The 23,555-nt window shown below is 39.9% G+C and overlaps 1 protein-coding gene across 4 annotated transcripts in view; it reads right to left on the reverse strand.

Moving 5' to 3' along the window:
- Positions 1–23,555, reverse strand: part of ARID1B (AT-rich interaction domain 1B) — a 293,784-nt gene that overhangs the window by 97,688 nt on the left and 172,541 nt on the right. For all 4 annotated transcript variants that reach the window (XM_033512733.1, XM_015621230.2, XM_015621231.3 and 1 more), the window contains one exon: positions 1,358–1,601. In XM_033512733.1, coding sequence (XP_033368624.1) covers positions 1,358–1,601 — 244 coding nt within the window. The remainder of the gene's footprint in view (positions 1–1,357; positions 1,602–23,555) is intronic.

The raw sequence follows: 23,555 nt of genomic DNA on the forward strand, positions 1-23,555 counted from the left end.
TGTGGCAAAATGTTACCTTTCCAGCCAGGTAGGCTACCTGGCTTCACTAAACAAGAGAGATAGATTTCTACACCAAATGCTGGGAGCTGTCTTGGAAATACAAAGCTACCACACTGCATACAATGCAAATACTCTGTCCCCACTATTCCTGCTCCACCTGAGCATGTGCTGTCAGTCCGAGTAGCTGGAGAGGCAAAAAATAACTGCAGGGCATGCACACAGCATCAAGGCTCAACATGCTCAGGCCACATTTAGTACTAAACATTCCCGTGTGCATTGAGCTTACTTCCCTCTGCTGATCTAGTTTAACCTCTGCAGACAAACAGGCAGGAACATTTTACACAGATACCTTTGTATCAAATACAGAAACACACACTACCCTCTGAATTTTAACCAGCATTTGGTTAACAGCAACACTCAAACCACCTAACAAAAAGGCACCTCTGCTTTTGTTTCTTTTAACTGAGCTCCATGTTTATTATTTTGTGGTTTTGTCAGCAATTGATGTTCTCCCTAGGGTAATGTCAGCACTCTCCTACTCTTAGGAATTCCCCTAGTATTCAAAATGTCAGATGATAATAAAAAAATACTTGAGCATTAGAAAGAGAATAAGCTCACCTGAAATACTAAATACAAATTGCTGCCTGACCCCTGGAGTAACATACCAGATGGGTGGGGATAAGGTAAGAACTGAAGTTAATGTATGCCATTTTTTTCTTCTGGGTATCTTAACACATTTCCACAAATTTCTGAATATACATGACTGTATATCATACTCCAAATTGCACAAGAAAGCGAGCAGCAAGCCTGCCACTGGTATTCCAATTACTACTGGTAGAACTGAATCCCTAGTAACTTGCTAATCTTTGAAAATATTAAGAAATATCTCATACAATATTCTGTACTCATGTCCAAAATAACATTGCCACAATGCAGAGTTGGAAAATCTCTGCTTCATCCTGCAGGTCTGTAACCACCATTCAAGCTCAAGAGCCAAACCCTACAGAAGCACACAGTTATAACAAAAAAAGGACTGTAAATAATTGAGAGAAGTATGTGACAAATGACACACAAACCAAATACAAAAACTACAATTAACTATTCGTATTGGTTGGTGATAAAGACATTTATCAAACACCTATGTGGAGTCAAACTCAGAATTTTGAGCATTCTGAGGGCTCGACAGCTGAAGTTTAGATTGAATTTACTCCTGCTCTAAGTATGAATTTTTTTCAGAAAAAGGCCCTGAAAATGGAGGATTCTCAGAAAATAAGTAAGCTCAGAATACAGGAGGATTTATTTATATATTGAATAAACCCACCAATTGGTTTAATTTTGTTTGTTAGAACAAACTCACCTGGAATACTCGCTGGAGAAATGGGACCAGATCTTGACTGGTTGCTTCCAACGGGTGAGCCTACAGGGGAAGGCGATGGGCCCCCAGGGATGCCAGAGAGATGTGGAGAAGCATGAGGGGAAAACGGAGACTGTGCAGGGTTGCTCTGCTCCCCTTGGCTGCTCGTAGAGCCTGACGCGCTAACAGCTGAGCTGAGGGTTGCTTCAGTTCCAGTCGGCAAGTCGTCAATGGATCCAGATAAATCCTGAGGAAAAAGGAAAAATGAATGTAAGTGCTTGCATGAATACTCAGGCCACAGGACTCAAGAGCTGACATGGCAATAGATCCATTTGTTTACTTACTGCAGCAGATAACTGAGAGGTTGTCTTTAACAAGTAGTTAAATGATGGCAGAAAACAAGGATGGTATGCACAATTCTTTGCTTAATCGCTAATTCTTTTGAGAAAAGGAACAAGCAAGGGCAACAAATGAATTGGAACCAAATTCATTCAGCATTGAATTTAACCTTTTCCATCTGGATTAAGCTTTCAAAATTAATCCCACAAATTCTGCCTGAGCATACCAAAACTAATGAAAATGATACATCAGTTTCACTTCTACACAGTATTTAATTTCGGGGTTTGCTACCATTACAATCACAGCTTATACACTTCACTCTAAACCATTACGACAATGAGAGAAGAAGAGTGTAAAATATGCAGCCCTGTAGCACTCCCTCCCTTGCAGCTCCTTTGCCTTGAAGCAAGGAGATGAGAAGAGGCCCTGCCCTCAGCAGCAGCACTGGATCCACTGGTCACCAAGAAACAAGGACTGCTACTTCTCCACTTCCATCAAATACCAAGGCACAGCTCACAGGTTCTCTTCAATTTTGTCTGAATACACTGCTAAACAGTTACTCCATTTCATCTCATAACTGCTGCATTTTCAATGAGAAATTTCCTCTGTAGGTCACAGCACATCTGAATTCTAACTATGAACTGCTGGACATATTCCCTCGAGTTGTAACACAGGAGTTATACTCATCTTTGAATCTGTGGGAGTAATTAGGGGTTTTAAATAATTTTAAGATCAGATTATGAAAAACCAAGAATGCTGTGACAAAGAAAGCACATGCTCCCCAACTGTCAGGAAAAATGTTCATTCCTAAGCATCACAGAAAAACCTCATACAAACCAAAAGGTGCCAATATTGCTGTACTTCTGTAGCTATTGGCAGGTCACAAGGAGCATGTTACTATGTTACTATTTCTATTAGCAAATTAAAGCTCTAAAAAGTGGCACGGAGCTACCTCACATATAGATCAGATCATTAAATGACCTCTGAGACTTGAAATAACTGGGATGACAGAGTACATTACTTTGGCTGATCCTAACTTCATTTGTTTGGCTCATGCAAGTGGTTGCACCACAGACAGCAGGACCCCTTGTCTGAATAGGACATAAAGAATTGGGTTCTGCCTGAGCAAAGAGCTCAGGAAGCAAAGCCTTAGTGCTGTCTAATTTTCATACCATAAAATGAAAGTTTTTTAGAAGTCACAGAATGTGGACAAAACTCACGTAGTGTATTTAGAGCCGTACCCAGTGATGACTACCTCCATTACAAGGGAGGCTCACAGCCAGGCTCCTCTAAAAGACGGACATGGTCAGTCTTCCAAGGCACAGGAAGAGGAGGATTAACAGTTTAAGCACTGCTAACACTCACTAGAAGCCACATAGAATGCTACGTATTATTCCTCCTCGTGCTTAAGGGTAGTGAATACAAGCCACACGACTTAGCTCCCTGCAGGGCATCTTGTGGACCTTATTTCCAAGGAGTACCCACAAATACTTCAAGGATAACTCCCACCATAGTTAAATTTTGCTCTTTCTGACAAGCATGAAATTGGACTTGTATTTCGTTAGGCATATGAAAAGCCAAAATTAAGGCTAAAACTTCAGTCTACATGTGGATGCTGCATTCACTCAAGAGCAGACTTCCAAATCTGTACAAATGGAAATTTAATTATGAAGTGGGCAACAAACTATTTTCATTGTTTCTTTTTTGGAACTATCAACTGTAGAAAATGTAAACAAGAAATAACACTACTTGGTACTGCATGGAGCAACACTAGATATTTTTCATAGAATGTATTTGGAAAACAGGTAAACAATTACTGCTTTTCCATACATAATATGGTATTCTTCTAAACGGAATCAAATCGCTGCTGTTGTCATGAGTAACAAATGCTGCAGGAAGTGCTGATAAAACAAATGCTGCTGAAAAGCATATAATAAACCTCTGAAAACAGAATGTTGTAGAATAGAGCCTATTCTAAAGGAATATAAATTCTGTTTAAAAAACCAGGCACACAGCTGACAGAAGATATAGAAAGCACACAGGTTTATGTTTAGAATAACAAAGATTTTAAAAGGGTGTGTGGAGTAAACCTTTTGTTTGTGTTGGCCAACCAAAGTACTTGAAGAAACAAATTTGCCAGGATGATGGAAAAGCCATGGAGAAATTAGCACTGTCCTTGATGCAATTATCTACTGTTCACAGGCTAAGGCAAAAGTTCAGGATGGGACTGAAATCCACTTTCCCCATCAGGTCACATTGATTTCTCCAGCCTTCCACAAGAGCAGAACAACTGATGAGTCTCAGGCATTTTCTCGAGCACCTGCTTTCCAGGAATTTCTTCATCTGCCTGATGAAACTCTTTCACCAACGTGGCAAAGGAAGAGAAAAGCTTGCATGACACCAGCCTATTTAAATTGTGAAGCCATGCCACCCTCATGCAGCGCAGGCTGAAGGAGCAGCCTGGCAGGCACAGTACACTCCCCACATGTGCTCAGTGTAAGCACTGGGATTTTCTCCCAGGAATAGGGAACTTCACAATCAATGTGTCCGCTGAGAATGTAATAATAGTGTTTACTCATCAGACACATGAAGAGAACCAAGAAAGAGGTTGATCTCAGGATGGCACAAAAGATTGTTACCTATCTTGAAGTCTGGGCTGTGCCACACAGTCTCCTACATTGCCTTCAAGTGGGCTAAAATGGGACATATCAGCTGTTCTGTACAGGGTGGTTTGTGTTTTTAAATTTGTTGGGGGGGTTTGTTTTGATTTTGTTTTTTTTTTTCTTTTTTATTAACATACACTTTGAGGCCTTAGCTTGTCTTCTAAGGAGGAAAACCTGAGCAGGAGAGCAACTGGCTAACTTGCAGCATACAGAGAAACACCTCTCTTAACTAAAAAAGCTAATTGGGAAATTGAAGAGAAGGAGAAGAAAGACTTCATGTGAAGCACCTGGACAGAAAGAGCAGAAGCTAACTTTCTGTTCTCCTATTATCAGCATTTTAATGCTTGCTTTTACCTCATTTTAACAGAACAGTAGAGAAGCTGTGCAAATTCCACATCACAAACATTTATTTATATATGAAACAGTATACACATACACATTATGTATATAAATTACATGGATACACTTGCATTTACTTAGCATACCTACATGTAAAGCTATCAGGAAGCCTGCTAATAGGAGAAATTCACAGAGGTTTAAGCATACAGCCTAGTTAACAAAGAAGCTCTGTAACTAATACTCCTCTAGAGGACAATTTAGTCAGCAGGGCACCAACTCTATTCTTCTTTTATAAGTAGTATCAGATCTATGATGCCTGTAAAGAACAGAGAGACCTTACTTACTGCATCTCATTCAAACCAAGGCACCTTCAAGCTACAGTGCTTCCATTTATCTTGTTGGAAAGTTGGCAGGTTAGGTAATTGCTGGGATTCTTTTAAGGGCCTGAAGTCCCCATACCCTAAGGCATGCCTTAAATTTTGCCTCTTTTCAAAGGCTTTTTCTGGAAAGCACTCATTTCTTCCAGTGTTTTGTGCTTTTTACAGATCTGTTTCTTGTAGAGCAATCTTATTATTCCTATCTATGGTATTGTTATGACTATATTTTCAAATCTGACATCAAATCTAAGAAAAAATGAAGGACAAAATATTTCCTCCTTCCCATCACAAATCTGTACTACAATTCTGTATTCTCTAGTTCACCTTTATATCCTGCATTATTCAGGACATCCTAACCAGCTTCTGAAGTTCATTTCTACATAATACCTTGATTACAAACTGAAATGTGCCCATGCAGGATTTATCTCTTTTAGCAGTGTTTTATCTTCAACTATCTTCAATTCTAGCCTCACCTTCCACCCATGGACAACCTTTTTTCTTGTGCGTCTGACAAGAACAAGAACTGAAATGAGCAGGATCACATTGTGCTTGGGATTATAATGTTATGCCTTCCTGGTGGCATGATCTTATCAGAGTGACAGGAGAGACACCTGAAACAGCACACCATTTTACTACTGCAGTGTGGGCAGCAAGGGGTAGAAGGAAGCAAACTGTTTATCCAGAGCCAGGAAACCCAAAGCTCTAAAGAGACCACAGGAAGAAAACCCCTACAAAACCCCATATATAACATAATAACATTAACTTACTCGAGGAACACACCTAGATCAAATAAACAGCAAAAGGGAGACTACAGTAGGTCAGCAATACCACCACAGTTTTACACACCAAGTGTGACAGGATTACAGCATTCACTGTGGAGCAAAAATTTACACTGCAAATACTTTGTGCAGTTGCAAGCTTTGCTGAGCAATGTCTCAGCAGACATAAACCAAGACTCTAAGGGAATCCCTTGCTAAATACTTACAGTTGAAAAAGGATGAGCACCTTCTCTGAAATCAGCAGAAGGAGGAGATGTGGGGCACCTTGCTAAGGTGTATAGTTCCTATGCCACTAAATCACAGCCTAAGTTCTCTGAGAAGTTACTGCAGTTTGGGGCTCTCTTGCGGGGATCATGTACAGCACATACAACCTTGTGGTTTATTTAAATTTTCCAACTATTGCCTACCAGTTCCTTGATGCTCAGGGAGTAGAAGAAAAGCAGAGGTATTCTGTAGATATTAAAGACACACAAAACCCTTGTCTCCAAGAAGCTGAACCCCTCAGACTCTACCCTTTCGTCCATTACATGGGGATGAATCCCAGTGCTACGCATAGGGAACTGCATCAGCTGGCTGGCTGCAGGATCAAAGCCTGCTCATTCCATTCAGGCCTTCCTGCAGTATTTCCTTAGGATAGTGCCACTCAGAAGACAGGATCCTGCATTAAATATCCCTCTCTTTACCACGAATCACCACTTTAGAAGCAAAATTATATATACAAACAAACATATTTCACATGTAAGTATGTAAATATATATTCAAACAGACGTACACTCTGCTATTGTTTTGGAGCCATGGGGGATTATGAACAATATGCTCTGTAATTGAGATTAACTTTGAACAAATGATTTGGCTGACAAACACACATACGCACACAAAAGGAAAACCCACAATATCTCTGGTTAAATTTCAAGATATTTGTAAGACCTCTTTTCATTACAAAGCAGCCTATAATAGTATGTTTCAAGAAGTCTTCCAAAGGCCCTGCTGGTCACGTTGTGGAAGCAGCGAGCGAGCTAACAGCCTCCCAGCGCCTACACAACTGGAAAACTGCACGGGTACAGCAACGATTTGGACCACGTGGAAAATTCTTTTATTTTCAAAGGCTGCTACCCCCAACCTGGGTATCTTCCTTCCACACCAACTGCACAGCAACCCTCATCTAAGCACAAAAAGTGCACCTGATGCACGTCCTTAAAAATTGTTTAACAGGAGACAGCAGGGCTGCCATTACATTTCTGTCAAAATCCCTTCTACACACCTTACTGAAATTAATTCTGAGGAAAAACAAGATTCATTCTCTGAGTCTTGTTAAATCAAGGTCTGGAGCATGAAATGTAGAGAACACTTCTAGTACAAACACCTCCCTGAATAAAAAGCTTAACTTCTATTGACAGGCACAACTCTATCTAAGAATATGCTACTATAAGGAGAGGGCTTGTTTCACTTGCAAGACAAACACAAACTTTGACAACAGCTAGGCAGAGGTACTTCTTATGATATTAATGTTAGCTAGAAATCTTACTTAATTTCACTTACTGTATGTTTCAGCATTTTTAACAAGATTTTTAAGTTTAACCTCTATGTGATAAACTTTTCATGCAATATTCTAAAGGAAGGGAATTCTAAGCATATGATAAAAATACTAGTGTCTTGCGCTAAATTTAGTGGCAAAGCACCACTTGCTGGGGAAACACATTCCCTTCATTCTGTGGACCTCACATGCTTCCCAAAATAACTTGATTACTGAACTGTGTTGCAAGTACTGTCTCTGATCAGTATCAAGTACTTTCTCTGAGAAGTCTTACAGGCAAGTCCTTGAGGATGCAAAAATCTTTTTCCCTAAAAGCCCTGTATTCACTCAAGCAACAAAGAAGAAGTGCAATCAAACAATGAAGTGCCAGTGCCCTACCTGTCTTTTAAGTCTATGAGATCCTGGAATTAGATCATTTCAAGAAATTATCTACAAAAGGCTGACTTGGAAAAACAGATTCAAATCACAGCTTACTACCTAATTCCTAAGCAAATGACTGTTTATTCAAAGAAAGAGTAATTTTTTACTACATTTGTTTAGCAAGCCAGGGATCTGTGTTTGTAAGACAGCCTCACCGAAAAATAAAAAGTTTTGGCCTGTGGATACAGGACTCCAAGAACAGAAGATGACATGCCTGTATCTGTCAGACATGGGATGAGAAGAAGTTGCTAGGATACATACAATCACATTTCTGTGTCTAAAATGATCCACAATGGGATCTTATTTGCTTGTCCAGTTAAGAGCTGTACACCAAAACCAACTTAGGGCATCTGGAAATTCAAAACTGATGAGGCACCAGACAAAGGCCCCACCAGCCACACTCCTCCCTGCCTGTGCAAAGTGCCACTCACGGTGTATCTGCAGCTCCCTGGTGGTTACCAGGAAAGGGCTCCTGAGTCCTACAGCTGCATCGAGTAACCTGACGGCACAAAAAAAGTCACTGGTTTATAAACACTGAGTCCCGTGTATGAAACGATAAATACTAATGACCCATGTGCCATCAAGCAAATTGACAAAGTCTAACAAGGACTGTAAAGTGTAGGACACACAGCCTGTCTGACAAGGATACTTTTTAATATTGAAAATAAACAATAAATCTCCAGAACATAAAAACAATAACACAGCATCTCTCAAGATACGAACTTCTCTGTTATCTCTGAAGCAGAATGCTTAGCACGTAGAATTTCTGGAAATAAAATTTAAAAACAAAAAGCCACAAGCCCTTAGGAATCATTTGTTTCTTCAGTACTGTAGCAAAGAAAAATTTCCAGCTAACAACTCTTGTAGCTACAGCATCAGTCATTAATCATCAATAAATCATCAACCTTTAAAACAACCAAATCAATGAAAACCACAACAAATGGCCCCTATGAAGAAGAAAGAAAAATTGTATTTGCATAACAGCAATCTAATAAAATGTAGTTTATTCATACACCTTCCCATACATAGTACCAAACTTAACCACTCCCAAATATGTAATCCCTTCTGTTAAACCTAAAGGGTTTTTCATATAAAGAACAATCAGGTGAGATGTAACAACTCTCTTTTTTTTGCGTCTCTTTGGATTACAACCATTTTCTAGATCATGTAGCCTACAGTTGTGTCCACAGGGAGAAGACAGACTAAACTGGCAGGATAAATAAAACAGAGAGGAAGCTGAATTAAGCAAAACATGTACTGATCCAAGACCTTTCAAGCTCTCTGGAGCTTGTTCTTTTGGGGATCACTATCCTCCTCCCTCTATGCAGCAAGCTTAGTGATGCTGTCCTTAGTGAATGGACACTGCGTGACCACCCTGCTCACAAGCCCAGACTACTCTCCTGGCTCTTCTTCTGGCCATGCTGAATTCAGCATCAAAAAGCCATAGGAAAAACACCACATGGCTGCTAGTCCTACTCCCACTACCTACTAATTCTACTTTCATAGCTGATGTAGAAAGAAATCATACTAAGGAAGGAAGGAGTACCAAATCACAAGAGAGGCAAACACGGATTTGAGCAAAGCCGTATGAGAAGGAACTAGACACTATTAATAGAACATATGGGTTGGTAAATCTGAAAGAGACCAAACATTTCAACAAGAGCAGTAGCAGTATGCTTTATAAAGTATTGCTTACTCCCTTTATTCCATTTACTCTGGCTATCATAGTTTGGAAACTTGCAGCACATGCAGGCAGACATAGACCATCTATCTTTGAGACTATATGTTCAAAAATCTAATATTGTACAGGTTTTAGAGCCGTGTTTGCAGGCTCTATGAAGCAGAAATTTCTAAGCAGAAATGAACAAACAAAACTTCAGAATACCATAACATGTAATGTGGTAAAATTCACACCATGCCTCACTTGCACTACACTGACAAGACTGCAGTGCAGAGATTCTCAATAGGTCTGTGCAGGGCACCTCATGTAGGAGAAGCCCTTTGAACATGACCACACAACCTCATGTGGCTGAATGTACCTTACTGTTTACTACTACAGACATACCCTGAGTCACAACACACCTATTTTGCAACTAGTAATTGACATCTTTCTACATGTGCTTCTCAGACTATCCCACATGGCATCCAGAAGGCATTAACTGTGCTTTTAAGTTTGGACCTGCAATACTATCTGATTTGGAGACTGCAGCTGAGAGAATAGAGAAAGTGTTGGTCCAACAACCGACTGCCCGCTGATCAGTGGAAGCAGATACTGTCATGCCACAGTAAATTTGGCAAGTTGATAACAAGTGAGCTGGTCTGATAGCCCAAGGCCACCTATGCATGGAGCACGATAAAGGGCTTAAACAACTGACTGAACCTATACACCTGTATGCCCAAGGTTTAAAAATTCTTGATGTACAGCACTTGCCTTTTTTCTGTTTTTTTTCATATTAATACCCTTTGTAGAGTTATGGTTTGATAAAAAAGTCTGTCCCAGCAGGTTACCGTGGGAATAAGGATCTACAAAACATAGTTTTTCATTAGCTTAGGGCTTGTGCATGCATCACACTGCGTCTCTTTCTTCTCCCTCCCACAACACCCTGTAACCAAATACCACAATTCAATGAGATGGTAAATAAGCCCCAGACACATCTTAAACTTCAAAAACACAGGTGCTCTGTTAACTTTCCACTGCTTCCTTTTGAATCACAATCAGAAAGGAGGAGAAAAATGTATATATCAAAAAGACTGATAAATATTATAAAGACTTCCTTTTTAAGGAACTGAATAAAGTGACTTCTCTCAGAGAACAATATTAATTAATGAATTAAGTCTTATTTAAAATATGGGATATGCGGTGTTATACTGGGGTAACAGGCAGAAATAAGTGTTATAATGTAACAGTAAATTCAGTAAATTCAGCTTAATTTGCTACTTCAGGCTCATTGTCTCATCCTCATGTAAGAATCTCTCACCCTTGTTCCTTTTTATTTTTACTGAACCCAGTGCAACTCAGTGGAGTGCAGTTTGACCATCAGTAGAGCACAAACACATGGGGCTGTGATCACTCTGTGTCTACTTTGCTCCTCACCCCCAGCCACACACACAAACTGCTCACTTCTTTCTGAGGTCTGTGGACCACAGCAGCAAAAACCAAGTACTCAAGAGCTGTTCGCTCAATCCCTTTCACATTTACATTCTCTGGTAACTTGGGAAAAGGCTGGAAAATTAAATCCAAGACAGTAAAAAAGCAGAAAATAAACTTTCAGATTGTTTCTGACACATGCCTGCTAGAACAAGGCTCCTGCAACACCCCACGATCTAGAATTCACATTTCTTTTCAGTAATTCACTGCTTGCTGGGCATGCTAAATAATTAAGTGGCATGGGAATGTGGTATTTTGAGATGATACAGCTTTAACAAACTTATGTAGAACTCAAGTCTCAGAAACCTCCATATAAATTTCAAAAGGCTTTTGAAATTCTAGAAAAGTGTCTTGGCTTTAGTTTTCTTTTTGAAATACAGCCCTGACTAGCCAAGTAGGAAGCAAAACTTGTAGCACTTCAACCGGGCATTAAGCAAAAATTCTCAGAGACCAGTGACCTTCCCATTCTACTGCAAAGCATCATTTTGGCATGGGAAGAGGTATCTCAAGGCTAAGATAATGTCAGGACTGTTTTGTTCACTGAGTGAATTAGACTAAACTTTATCCAACAGGTTCTTAATTTCAGGTGCACTCCTGAAATCCAGTGAGATGCAGAAAATGAAGAAATACATGGATGTGTCATTACAGAAGTGTTAAACACTGTGTACTATGCAATCTACTAAAAAAACCCAACAGACCAACTACTACTGTTCTTTAATTAATATATCACACAAAGGAAAAACATCCATGGGGATTCTTGAGGGTTTTATGTGCCTGAGCATGCTTCAATGTTGCAGCTTTTTCTTATGATAGAGAGCATAGGGAGTCCTGACATGTTTTAGATAAAGCTTGTAGCGGATTGCTCTTCCAAAATTTTCCTTGTCTTTAAGGAAGGAGGTTGGTATTGAACAGAACTACCTATTCATTGCAATGCTAATAAAAGTGGTCTTGAAAAATTCCAAGAAAGCATGAGTAGGATACCCAGTGTACAGCAATTGTGGTCCTCAAAAATGTGACTGCCACAATGGATGATCACTTGGTGGGGCCTTACTGGGCAGGGTACCTCCATCTGCCTTTTTGGATGACGGTGCTTTACCCAGCCCTTCACCTGAGGTGCCAATTGTGCCTCTCCAACGCCTGCCAGGCTACGTCCCTGCTGCAGCTCCCTGCAGCAAGCACCACTGCAGTGCAATAGCCCACAGAGCACTTGGAAGCCACTTGCATAAAATATCTGTAAATACAATAAAAGGTAACTCCTTTGCTCACTGATCTGTTCCACTCAATTTTGAGAGTATTCATAAGTGAAAAAACGTGTCAGGTAAAATGACAGTGGTGGAAAAAGAAAGAACTGCAGCTGGAGGCTTCCTTGAAGGACGGTTTCCCAGGATCTTGTAAGGCAGTGATCCTTTGCTCTCCTCTCTGGCCACTCCTCTTCCCCCATGGGAAGCCAAAAGAACTGCAGCTCTAGTCAATGGCTGCTTCCTGGTCCTTGCAAGAGGAAGCAGAGACTTCAGCCCTGCCAGACCTTCAGGTGCAGCCCTACCTATTGCTGATTCTCCATCCTCCAAGCCTGTCTGAGCTTTGCAACACAGTTTAGGGAGCTGGGCCAAGAAGGCTTTTGGGGCGTGCATCTGACAGAAAGATGGGAAAGGAGCCATCTGTATCAAGGCATGGTTTGTAAGTGCTACAGCTTGAGAAGAACATGGTTCTTAACCTTATGAAAGTTTTGCTACATGGCTTCTAAGGTCATTGATACTTGACAGCAGTTTTGCCTGAGCTCCTGTCCTAGTTTCCAGTTTAGAGTCTTCTATGCTGAAGCCTAAAAATGGGGACAGTGTTTACATACTGCTGTCCTTCTTTTAAAAGATCACTACCTATATCACAGCTTCTAGGATCTACCTGATGTAACTATCAAGCCACAGCTCATTTCAACCTTTAAGTTATTCATTAGATAGACCACCAAAAAAGAGCAAAAAAAAGCAAATCAGTAAGTTAGATCTTTGCAAAGTCTCAAAATACTTCTGAAGGATGCTTGTCAGAACAAACAAACGTACCAAAGGAAGAAACAGTCTCATGAATTAAGTAAAAAAAAATAAATAAAGGGAAAACATATGAAAATTTCAACAACCGTGCCAATCTGTTGCGAGCTGTACCCGTGCCAGTGGGCGGCCTCGGGGCACCGTAGGATTCCTCAGTGCAGTGCCAAGCTCCAGCAATATTGTTATGGTTAGACAGGAATTTCTCACAAGAGCTAACAAAGGCAGAAGGTCATAAATAAACACAGCAGGATCGCCTTGTCAGTTCTCATTATTAGCGCTGCAGGCACTTGCTTTTCTATGGGCTGCTCACAGGTTCATTTAAGTGTAAGAGCTCCTCCTCAGAATTTCACATGCTCATAAATAAAGACAACATTTCATTAGAAAGCAAGGCACACCTAAGTTATTTTTTATTATGTTGGTTTTTTTTACGCACACAGGGGCACATGTGCTTGAGCCAGCTGTGCTGTCTGCAGCCGCTCTATCTGTACGCATCCTGCACTGGCAAAACCTTACACTTGGCTAACCCAGAGCTGCAACACCCTTCTATGCTGGCCTCCGTGATGCCGTGCAGGCCTCCCTCAGACCACGGCCATAATGAATAAGGAGAGCCTAACTACTGTAATAATGGTCACCAGAATTACATCTGGGCAGGAAATGAGGCTGAGCTCCTAAACTGATCCTGACGTGCATTATACAACTAGGAAAGCACAGCTGTGTGATCATTATTGCAATTATAAAGTGACATTTAGTGCTAATTTTCTTTTCTGACTGAATTTTCAAGCAGAGAGGGGGCAGAATCAGTAAATCTGGGGGTACAAATGTGCAAAAAAAGGAAATTAAAGTTTTTAAGAGTGCAAATGTTGATTCTTCATCACCTGTCAGAGGTTAACAAACAGCCGAGTGAAAACAGCTCGTATCTCCCATACCCACTTTTTCCTAGATTCATACCTATATAGATGAGTGAAAAGTAAGCTCTGCATAAAACTTGACACATTTGAAATAAATTAACACTATCATGTAGTGCATGCTGATTTCAAGTTGCAGGTACAGTGGTTTTCAGAATATTAGGGGAAATCAAGAGATCAGTAATGCTGTCTCTAGAGAGCTTTTATTTTCTACTTATTACCTTGGAATAAAAAAAAACAAACGTGAAGATATTAATAAAGCTCAAAGGTTCACAACCTCAGAAACACTGCCAGTAAATAAAGTAACAGGTCTTATGTTATAGAGGGGATGCCTAGCAATGGGAAAAAGGCTTCTTGGTCACCATTCCTCCCACCACAAGATAGTGGTAGAGAACGTAATTGCTCACCTGCCAACCCCAAAATACTGCTCCCTCCTGTGAGGGAGTACTGAACACCAATGTACCAGTACATTAAATAGTCACGTCTATCTTTCTAGTTGGCTGAAATCTGATCAGTGTTATTGTTACTATAAACTCAGATCCTCGCCTTTTAAAGCAAACTATATGACTGACAAGCAAAAACCCTGGTTCCTTGCATGCTTTCTGAGAGAAGTTTGGGAAAACAATTTTCCTTCCAGTGTGTTTCCTATGCCATCACCTGCTATCAGAAGAAGTCGGGTTGTTACTCCTGATGCACCACAGCAGAAAAGCCATGTTCAAAGAACTGTTTCCCTGAGCTGTGAAGCCCTTCATCACACACCATTCATCATTATCAACACAGGAACTGCTGGAACAGCCCTTGTGAATGAAAAACCTCACTGTTTAACTTGTAGAGGCTGCCAGCCCACTCCCTTTGGCCTGTGTGCTGAGACGGGGTTTGTACCTCGGGCAGGGGGCTGCTGGCCATGCTGTGTGTGCCCTCTGCCCACAGCCCACCCTGACAGGAGGGCAGCAGCCCCTCTCTCCTTCTGCCAGCAGGAACGCACGGAGCCGCTCTCTGAACGGCTGGCCCTAAATTGGCTTCTGCCACACACAGTACCAAAGGTGCCAGGGAAGTGGCTTTCTTTCCACACACCAGCAAGGGTGTGCATCTTGGCTCCACAGTCCTGGAAAGAGCTGTTGGAAGTGGAAGGAGCTGGAGGAAAGGACAACAGTTTCCAGCTGGTTAGCTCCTCAGTCTCTCCTGAGCAGTAGGCAAGGTGCTGCCAGGGCATGGGGCAGGCTGCAGTCCCTTCTGAAAGCACAGAAATGGAGATGCTGCTCTATTTCTGGCCTCTTCCCTTTGCTCACTTTTTCCTTAATATTTTAGAAACATTTACGCAGCAGCCACATTGCAATTAATTTATCTTCCCTGGTCAAAACACATTTAGTTCTGTAGAAACACTCCTCTGCCACCCATTTCAAAAGAAGAGGTGGGTTTCAGCCCACTCACTCAAACATGGATTTGTATTAATTCTTCTGCCTCATTCATTATTTCAGAAAAGGAGAATTCCTTACATAAGTTAAAAAGTGACCTAAACCTTGTAACTGCTGTGTGCTATAAATGACAGTGGACAGAGACAAGGAGAAAGATGTTTTTCAGGGGTCTCTGCAGAGCTTTTATGTCACAGTGAGAAGAATTTCAGGTTTCACACACTCATCTTTTTTTCTTCTTTTTTTAAGTACCATCTATTTTGTCCTTCAGCAGCTTTGGTCATACCTCAGTAGTATGACATCCATAGCTTTTTGAAACTTCTGATATCTTAAACTTATTTTACACAGTTACACACTTGGGTTTTTCTATAGAAAACATTATAGAAATATTTCAAGGACATCAAATTTCTAAATTAAATCATTAAATACTTTACATTAAATACATCAAATACAGCAGTATATTTCACTGCCATAGATGGGGACTTTCTCCTCCAGGTGTGCAAAATACTTACTTTGTACAGCCTGGTAAAGGTCATTTTACATTTGTTAAGGGTATAAAAAAGTCATGCAAAGAACAGTTGAGGAAGGGGAAATAGATCAGGAGGTATATTCTTCAAAACGATTATTGGAGGTATTTTCTTATTGCAAAATATCATTTGTTATTTTTCAAAGAAAACTGCAAGAAAACACAAAAAAGGTTGAACCATCTACTCTAAAAAATTATGCATGCCAAAAGATCAGAAATAGCACATTAGTGTCAGAGTGCTGGCTCTCATTGACTCCTCAGGATTTTAATTCCGCTTTTTAAAGGGAGAAAAGAGGAGAGAAACAGAGAAGGCATCATTAGACTAAGTCCATCCTGTGCTGCCTTCATTTTTTAAGCTAAAACCCCCAAACTGTGTCCATGATCTGTATCGGTTTGTACCTGACCACTTCAGCTGTCCCTGACACTTGACCTGCTTCCGAAAAGCAAGAAGTCCAATTTAAGTCGACGGTCCTACAGGGAGGTAATGGTTTGACCCTTGGTCCCTCCACTGCAACCGTTCCAATTCTCTAATGATTTCCCTGCAGGGTTCATTTACCAGTTCTGGGTCAAAGACCAGCACATCACGAAGGCAAGGGGCAGCAGAAGCACTGCATGATGGATTTGAAAATAAGTGCATCGTAAAGGAAACCTCCATCAATTAGGGATGGCCTTTGAATTCAAAACAAAAGGAAGCAAAGTGCAAATCATAATGTCTACTGTGCTCACTTCAGCAGCACACGATTTAGCAGATACACATGGTAAGAGATGCACTCTAGCCTAGGTGCAAAACCAGCAATCATCCTAGGGCAAACAGTCCCCTCGTTCATCCTCAGAAGAGGATGGCCTTTTGCTCACTCTGAGCAACTGTGAAGTTGAAGGGATTCACTATTCTATTCCACACCAGCTTTTGGTATTATTTAGTACTTCAATAAGTGCACCATGTCTTTAATTAGAAACATTAAGACCTGCTCTAACTATGACGTGAAATATTACCTAAGTCCACTTCCACTTTCTGGAATCTGTGGTTTAATTCACTTTTACAAGGAACTGCAAAACCACCAGCCACCAGGACATCTTTTCAATCCACTCATTGCCATGTATGTATTAAAACAGCTGCAACTTTCCTTTTTCTTCCAGTGCTCTTCAATACTGAAATGCACTAGGGGTTTTTTTTGGAAAGAAAGGTATGAGGAAGTATATTTAGGAGTACAGAAGGAGATGTAGTAAGGGCATAAAAACATGAGCAATGAAGAAAACAAAAGATATCTCTTGCTTGATCCTAGTGAAAGATTGAGGGAAAAAAAGAAATACTGCCAGCAAATGTGCAAATAAAAAAAAAAAATAAAAAAATAAAAAAAAGAGAGAGAATGCTAAAAATAACTTTTAAGGAGGACTCTGCTTTCCTGAGTGAAGTGACCAGGCAAAGGTGTTAACAGCTCTGCTGATGCTAGAACCCATGGTCAGGACTAGTGGTAACTAAGCTCTCCTCTAGTGAATTCTGCTCAGCTGTAACAATTAGGGAGCTATTCTCACATGCAACTCTTTTAATATTACAGTTATAAGACCACCAAAATTGAAACATTAAAGAAATGCTAAAAGTTGTGGTTTTGTGAGTTTTTTGTTGGGTGTTTTTTTTTGTTTTTTGCGGTTTTTTTGTTTTGTTTCTTGTTTTTCAGTACTTTTAGTACATCTAGGCTTCGCTTTCCTATTTATTTTTGAAGGACAGGAGAAACTGCTTATCTGATATTCAAAATATGTTCATTATCATGCTTCTTGCCAAGGCTTTTCAAATTTAATAGCGACTGAGACCTCATAAAAATACTTTAATTTTTCAAGAGTTGAAGAAGCCTGTAAATAAAGGACTTCATAGTGTTTCAGCACAGCATCTGAAAACTACAAATTGTCTTTTAAACTTTCATTTGCTTGTGTGCAAGAGTATCACATGCTCTCTCCAATATTCTGCCCAATACTAATATGGGTATATTATTTTCTGGCACAAGAAGCATAGAAACTTATGCTCTTGCTAAAACAGAGAGAAAGAAAAGCGTGACTTTCTCCAACAATACTTGTCTGAGAAAAGAACATGACTGCTAAGACTGAGAACAGTCAAATTTAAACAGGAAGCATAGAGATAAAATAGTAAGGAAAACATAGCTACAAACTTTTTAGATCACCTTCTCTTCTTAAATGCAAAATTTAAAAGCTGTGTAAAATCTTCTGTATTGAGCCCATCAAGCTTGCTGACCTTGTATCTCCTGAATTACCTGGCAAAGCCTTTAGTATCCTCACTTCTGTTTTGGCAAAAAGAGGGATGGGCAACATCCGCTGGGATCTGAGTGAACAGGATTTGTCTATGCAACCAGGCTGGCTGAGAATAAGTTCCTGCTGCCAACCACACCATATGTGACAGGAAAACTTTTGTTAATAAAAACCATATTGATGTACTTGTTAACAACTTGAACAGCCCAGTAATTGAATTTAAACCAGTTAACTATTCACCAGGGCTTCATCAGCCCACCTCCTTCATCTCCTCTAGCCCTGTGTTATTTCAAAGCAACTGGAAGAATTTTACACCACCACCACCCTTCCCACCACAAACTTTTCACCATTATGTGTGTTCGGGTAGCCTTGCATTTGAGCAGCTCATTTGGAGAGCTCTTAACTGCATTTTTGAAAGAACAAAGCAGTTTTATAACTCTCTCTATACAAACAGAAGGCACTTATCTGAGGGACTCTCTTATTTTCAGACCATCAATAAGTGACACCGATATGTTACAACTGGCTACCACCATGGAGACAAAGTGTGTCCGTCCCTGACCTCAAAGGGATCAATCACATCAATGTTTCTATGAGGTTTGGGTTTTTTTATTAAAGGGATCAAGGAAAGAAACAAAGCTCCCCCAAAGTACATAAAACGTTTTAATGCATAAGTTTTTCAATTTCCTCATCAGCAACATTATTTGAAAGCTGCATTACTAAAAGGTTGCAATTACAGAAAGATGGTTTTCAGTAATTTTTTTTTGAAGTAGTAATTCTTTAATTTCTTTTCCCTCATTTTTCATCAATTAAGTTTAATTTTTCCTGTGAGCCAACACAAGGGAGCTGACAATAAAAGCCTGATGCAGCAAACCTTTCCAGAGGCCCTTAAGCCAAGTGACTTCAGCTTATAATCAGGATATGCTTGTATTCACAACTATCCTCACTAGGACTCCACCTCTGCTCACAAGTGTGGTTTCTCTCAACATTTTGCTTTTGTAGTTGTATGCAAAGAATGGCTCACTACAAACCTTTCCAGAAATAAAGGAGCTTATTTGTTTATTTTTTGCTTTAGTTAAATTACTCTGTGCAGCTCATTTATCTCACACAGACCACAATTTACTATTGCCACTTATTTAAATTCTGCATGCAATGAACTCCTTATTGGTGAGCACCTACAAAAAACAAAGACATTCCTCTCAGAGCAGTCCCTGCCCCTCCCTAAATTCAGGCAGGAATAGAAAAGCCAATAGCTGTCTTTAACTGTACACCAGGTCTCCGACCATACAGTAATCATACACATTGCAACAGATTTGCACAACATTTGGGCAGCATCTCAATGGATTGATAGCTTGTCCGCAGAGATGTGAACTTATCAAGGTTCTGCCTAGTGTAGATATCCAGACAAGCAGTTGGCAGCAAGGTTTCTTCTGCACTAATTACATTCTTTTCCAAAAGTTCACCCTGCCTGGGTGTCCAGGTAATTGCAATTAAGGCAAGAATCTGGTAATTAGAAATTCAAGTGCCCTGCCAAGAACAATACACTTCCTCTCAACGTGCTGCCCAAAGAACTAATTCACTTGGAAACGACAGAAGCTGATGTGAAGTGGCAGAGTAGATGTTGATTAAGCAACAACCACAGAAGTACACTCCCTTCCCCCTAAAATAATTTAGACTCTTAGAAAGTGTTTCATTACCTTTTAAACATTTAAAATAAATTTAAAAATCATAATTCCAGGCTTCCAAACAGCATCATTTTCTGCTCCTTTGTCTGCTTAGAATTGCTGAGATGTCTTTCTTGAAGCTGAAAATACAATGCTGGTCACACTCCCCCTTCAATCTCCCACCAAAAGCTAACTTTGTATCATGACTCAGCAATTACTGCTCACAGGCATGACTGAGTAAGTATCAAATCACTTAGTAATTTCTGAAATAAGTTTAACATAGATACATTAACAATTACATTTTTAAAGAAGTATCAAGCAAAGCCACTCACAGTTTAGTGCTCTTACAGGATAGAAGGATACTGCACTACTGTCCTCTAAATTCCAAGTTTTTTAATGGTATCGTTAGTTTGAAACGAATGGTTGTTTTTCATTCTCCCTACACATTTCTTTCTAACTCACAGCTGTTCTTGACAATTCAGAATAACATCTCTATCCCAAAACTTGGGCCTAGCCTCTTATAGTTAATACTAGTTTTTCCTTTCAGGAAACACAAAAAACTTTTTTCCACTGGGGATAAGAAAATTCTTAGTGCGTGTATATTGTGTACGTGTGTATGTGTGTGTGCGCCTGTTTACACAGGTACATAAACACAGACATTTCTGCCCAAATCAAAGCCCTGGAATCATGTGCCTAGATTTAGACATAGCTGTGACTATTCATTTTTAAATAGCTGAGCAATTTGAAATTCAAAGATGGAAGGCTCTGGGATGATGTTATTAAAATTATTTGAAAAAAATGGGGTGGGGGAGAAATTCCCTCCCTCTTTCTGGATAAATAAGTATACCAGGTCCACATTCATGCCAGATGAGTCAAGGAAAGTGCTCGCTCCAGTACTGCACTCTGTGGTTCCCAAATAGCTTCTTTTGGATGACATCACTACCTCTTCTAGTGTGCTACTCAGGCACTATCAAAGGAGCTTCTGTTGCCTTGTCTCGTGTTTCACCCACTGCAGACTTCAATAAAATCCCATCACTGGGATTGATCTGGGGATCAAAAACCACCACAAGCATCACTCACAGCATCCAGAGCACACTTCACAAACGGAGCCTAGAGTAGCACGCAAAATGCGTATACAGCCCTGATGGAAAACTATGAAAAGGAAAGGATGCTTTGAAATTTTCAAGTTTTGTTGTTGGTTTGCTTTCATAAAGCATTGTAAGAGCAGTACTGCTCCTCTCCCGCCCCCAATGTTTTTAAGCCTAAAAAATTGCTTCGTTCTCTCCTGACCTCTGTTTCCTATTGCCTTAGTGGGTTTCCAAGATTTCTTAGATCATAGCCAGACATAACTACTAAAGGAACAAGCTGAGATCATCAAAACCTCATGACTGAAATGCTGAAAACAAAATAAAATGTACAGTTTTCACCACCCACCCCAGAAGTACATCAAGTGCACAGCAAGAAAAGCCTACAGTAAGAAATTACCTCTCACGCGCTGCAGCAAAGCCTCAGGAGCTAATAATACAAGAAATAAAACTGCTGTTTTGATTGATAGATCTGTTAAAGTTTCTTATCGCTTATTTCCAACAATGTCAGTCAAATATGTTTCATCTTTTATCAGTAACAAAATAAAGTTATTTTTGCCTAAGAATCTAAATTATAGATACTTATATGCAGAGAAATAGCAGTGAGCCAAGTGATAACTGGGGACTAATGTATTGCAATTGACCTAACAATGTATTAAAGAAAAAATAACAAAGATTAACTCTTACCATCTAACACTGTTCCTGTAACTCATTTCAGCTGATCATAAGCAAGTTGTTTAGTTCAGGTATATTGGGTTATAACTTAAGTAATCTTCCCCTTTACATCACGATTCAATACAGAAATTAACTGTATGGATTCTTTGTTCATGTAACAGATAAATTTTACATACATTACAAATTTATTTACATATATTTACATGTTTATGCAAATGCACACATTTGTATATACACAATACATATAATGTAATCTTTGACTGGTAAAGCTGTGTAATGAAAAATGGCTCACTCTCAGCAAGGCTTTGCTGTTGTATCATAAGTGATTTTTATCTTCCTGGGCAAGTTAAAATCTGCTGTTCAAGGAGTATAAAAATCCTCTACACACAAAAATCAGCATGCACACTGATTTCATAGTTACAGCAAGCTGAAAGTCATCAGATGCTTTGTACATGGTGTAACAGTGGAAGTAGTGCTTTGATGGGGAATTCAGACTAGAAAAGTCTGAGAAAACTTAGGAGCTTTATCCTCCTTGTATACACCCTCACTTTCACAGAAGCAGACGAACAGCTGACTGTGTCCATGCAGTTGGATAAGATCATTTCCCAAGGTGCTGACACTGTCTGTATGCAAGCAGGGCTGGGGCCCATTCTCTTCTTAATTGCAGGGGTACACCACAACCCAGAGGAGAGAAAACTCTAGAAGGCCACAAACCACAAACACGGCAGAAGACTTTAGACCAAAAGAAAGGAATTTTTAGTGTCAGAAGTTACCAGATCCCAAACTGGTGCTTGTGTGGGTCCATCCTGCTGTGTCTGAACACCTGCTGGAGGGACCCACTCCCAGCTGGGACCCACGATGAGCAGCAGCTGCCCCGCTCCTTTCCATAGCCTCTTCTCATCTGTGCGCTGCTGGACTAGGATCACAACTTGTACTACTCTAGACAACACTTATAACAATGTTGCCTCCATTGGCTCTGCAAGAATGTTGAAGACCTCAACAGTGTGCCAAGAACTGCTCATGCTCCCCAAAGCTGATTGCTGTCAGGGGTATCCCCATCTCGAGAAGCAAAACTGCCTGAGTTTCTGGATCACAAAATCCATTTCTTTTACACTGAATATTACATCACAAACTAATTAATGTAGAATAAACTTTCTCTTTCAACATCCTCAAAAATGGTTAATAAGGGATTTTTAAAAGTTAAGATATTTCTATATAACACTCCATAAAACAATAACAGAGTATTTTACTGCTTCTTTCTTCAAAGACGCACAGCTTTTCTGAGAGTTGCATCCATTCAAGTAATGGAAAGAAGCCAAGGTGCAACCAGAGGCACTTGTATTTTGAAATCCAAATGGTCACTTCAGAAAAATTATACTAACCAGCACATAGCAATATAAAAGCAGCAAACTGCCTTATAAACTGCTCTTTTAAAACTAACTAAAGGGGAAAAAAAAAAAGAAAAAAAAGAAAAAATGGTTAACCATGGACTCCATGGACTACATGGATGATGAAAATCAGCCATAAAGAAATTTTGGTGAATGGCAGAAAGAACAAGGTGATGAGTATATTTGGGGGAGTGATCAGGCCTTGCAAACTCTACTTCAGCAGCAGATTACATGTGTAACACCTCATCCGCCTCAAACTGGCATCCAGCTCTGCAGGCATGATATTCTAGACAATTTCATTATCATTCAATAATAATGACTCAAGAGCCAGTATTTTCTGGAAAAAAAACAAGATTTACTGCAATGGACAAGCAGCAAACTGCCAGCAGTTAGACAGGTTTGGGGACAAGTCAACAACAGCACAGATAATTTCCTCCATTTAATAAAGGTTCAGCTGTAACACAGACAGGTACCTTATTTTCCTAACTTCAAATTGTAAGTCCTTTCCAAAAACCTATCTGATGTCTTTGTGCAACGGACTCCAAATATTTTTCTGAACCACAGGCAAAGGCTCGTGCAAATGCAAAGAATGACACAATAGGAAAATTACTGGATGCCGTCACTGTTTCTCATTAGCTTTTTTTTTTTTTTT

This window comes from Parus major, chromosome 3 (assembly GCF_001522545.3).
Source record: "Parus major isolate Abel chromosome 3, Parus_major1.1, whole genome shotgun sequence".
In the NCBI taxonomy this organism is placed as follows: Eukaryota; Metazoa; Chordata; class Aves; order Passeriformes; family Paridae; genus Parus; species Parus major.